The 1,433-nt window shown below is 69.2% G+C and overlaps 1 protein-coding gene across 1 annotated transcript; it reads right to left on the bottom strand.

Annotated features, from left to right (window-relative positions):
• Window positions 1–245: 245 nt before the first annotated feature.
• Window positions 246–1,159, bottom strand: EMIHUDRAFT_124786 (hypothetical protein; the record flags this gene model as incomplete). The annotated part of the gene is made up of 3 exons (XM_005762762.1): window positions 246–342; window positions 564–788; window positions 1,043–1,159. Coding segments are annotated over 3 exons (439 nt in total), but the record flags the coding sequence as incomplete, so codon positions are not given.
• Between the last annotated feature and the right edge of the window lie 274 nt (window positions 1,160–1,433).

Raw genomic sequence — 1,433 nt, 5'->3', positions numbered from 1 at the left:
GGTGTGTGTGTGTGTGTGTGTGTGTGGTGTGTGTGTGCGTGCGTGCGTGCGTGTGTGTGTGTGTGTGTGTGTGTGTGTGTGTGTGTGTGTGTGTGTGTCTGTGCGTGTGTGTGTGTGTGTGTGCGTGTGTGTGTGTGTGCGTGCGTGTGTGTGTGTGTGCGTGCGTGTGTGTGTGTGTGTGTGTGTTTGTGCCCGGGGTTGTGCTGTGTTCGTGCGTGTGAGGCATGGGGCGGGCCCTGCCGCACCGCTCATCGAGACGCGCACGTAGTTGCCGCCGTCGCCGCCCCTCTTCCGCCCGCCGCCGCGCCCGCCGTCAACGAGGGAGACGTACTCTGCGCCCGCCTGCTCACACCCCGCCGCTGTGAAGAGACGCCGTCCACAGCAGGCGCCTCAGCGTACTCTGCACGCGCCGCAGCGGAAGACGAGGCAGGGAGGAGGCTGCGACGCTGTGATGGCTCCGCGTCGCTACCGCCGCCGCCGCCGCCGCCTCCGCCGCCGCCGCCGCCGCCTCCGCCGCCGCCTCCGCCGCCGCCGCCGCCGCCATCGCCATCTCCGCCGCCAACCCCGCCGTCACCGCCGCCGTCTCCCCTGCCACCCCCGCCGCCGCCCCTGCCACCGCCGCCGCCGCCCCTGCCACCGCCGCCGCCGCCCGCGCCCGCGCCGGCGGCGGTGATCCACTTGACAAAGGGGAGCAGCGGCGTGCGCGCGGGCACGTACCACGCCCTGCGCTCCTTGTCCCAGCGCGCGCCTCCCACCGCCTTGAGGACCGGGTTCTCCTCGATCGGAACCTAAGGGTAAGGTAAGGGACACTTCTCCACACACACGCACAAGGTGGTGGGGCAAGGGCCGGGCTGGTCCCTCGCGTCTCCACGTCTAACGACAGGAGCCCCACGGCATGCAAAGTGCAAGGCCCGGTGCGCGTGGGTGAGCGGTGTGTGTGTGTGTGTGTGTGTGTGTGTGTGTGTGTGTGTGTGTGTGTGTGTGTGTGTGTGTGTGTGTGTGTGTGTGTGTGTGTGTGTGTGTGTGTGTGTGTGATCGGCACCTCGAGGTACGTCCGCACCGCAGCGCCGCCGCTCTTGCTGCTGTTCTTGCCGCCGCTCTTGCCGCTGCTTGTGCCGGCGCACCGTGAGCCCTCGCCCGCCCCGAGGCGGCGCGGCGCCTTGCCACCGCCACCGGCAGAGGCAGAGGCGGAGGATGAGACGCCAGATCCGCCGCCGGAAGCGGAGGAGGAGCGCTTTGCCCGGCCCCCGTCATCGGACACCGACGGCCGTCTTTGCGGACACCGTCGCTTCCTCTGGCGACCGCCCCTCTTTTCTGGGCGCCGCCGCGAAAGCCCTCTCTATCCGAAAAAAACCGCGGTGGTCACTCCACGAGTTCGCTCTGGCCCGGCTGTGGGAAGGAGAAGACTCGCGCCCTCTCCGGACGTCCCTTCT

Source organism: Emiliania huxleyi (assembly GCF_000372725.1).
Source record: "Emiliania huxleyi CCMP1516 unplaced genomic scaffold EMIHUscaffold_6602, whole genome shotgun sequence".
NCBI classification, from domain to species: Eukaryota; Haptophyta; order Isochrysidales; family Noelaerhabdaceae; genus Emiliania; species Emiliania huxleyi.
The sequence above is the reverse complement of the archived record's forward strand: the minus strand, read 5'-3'. Positions and strand labels throughout refer to the sequence as shown.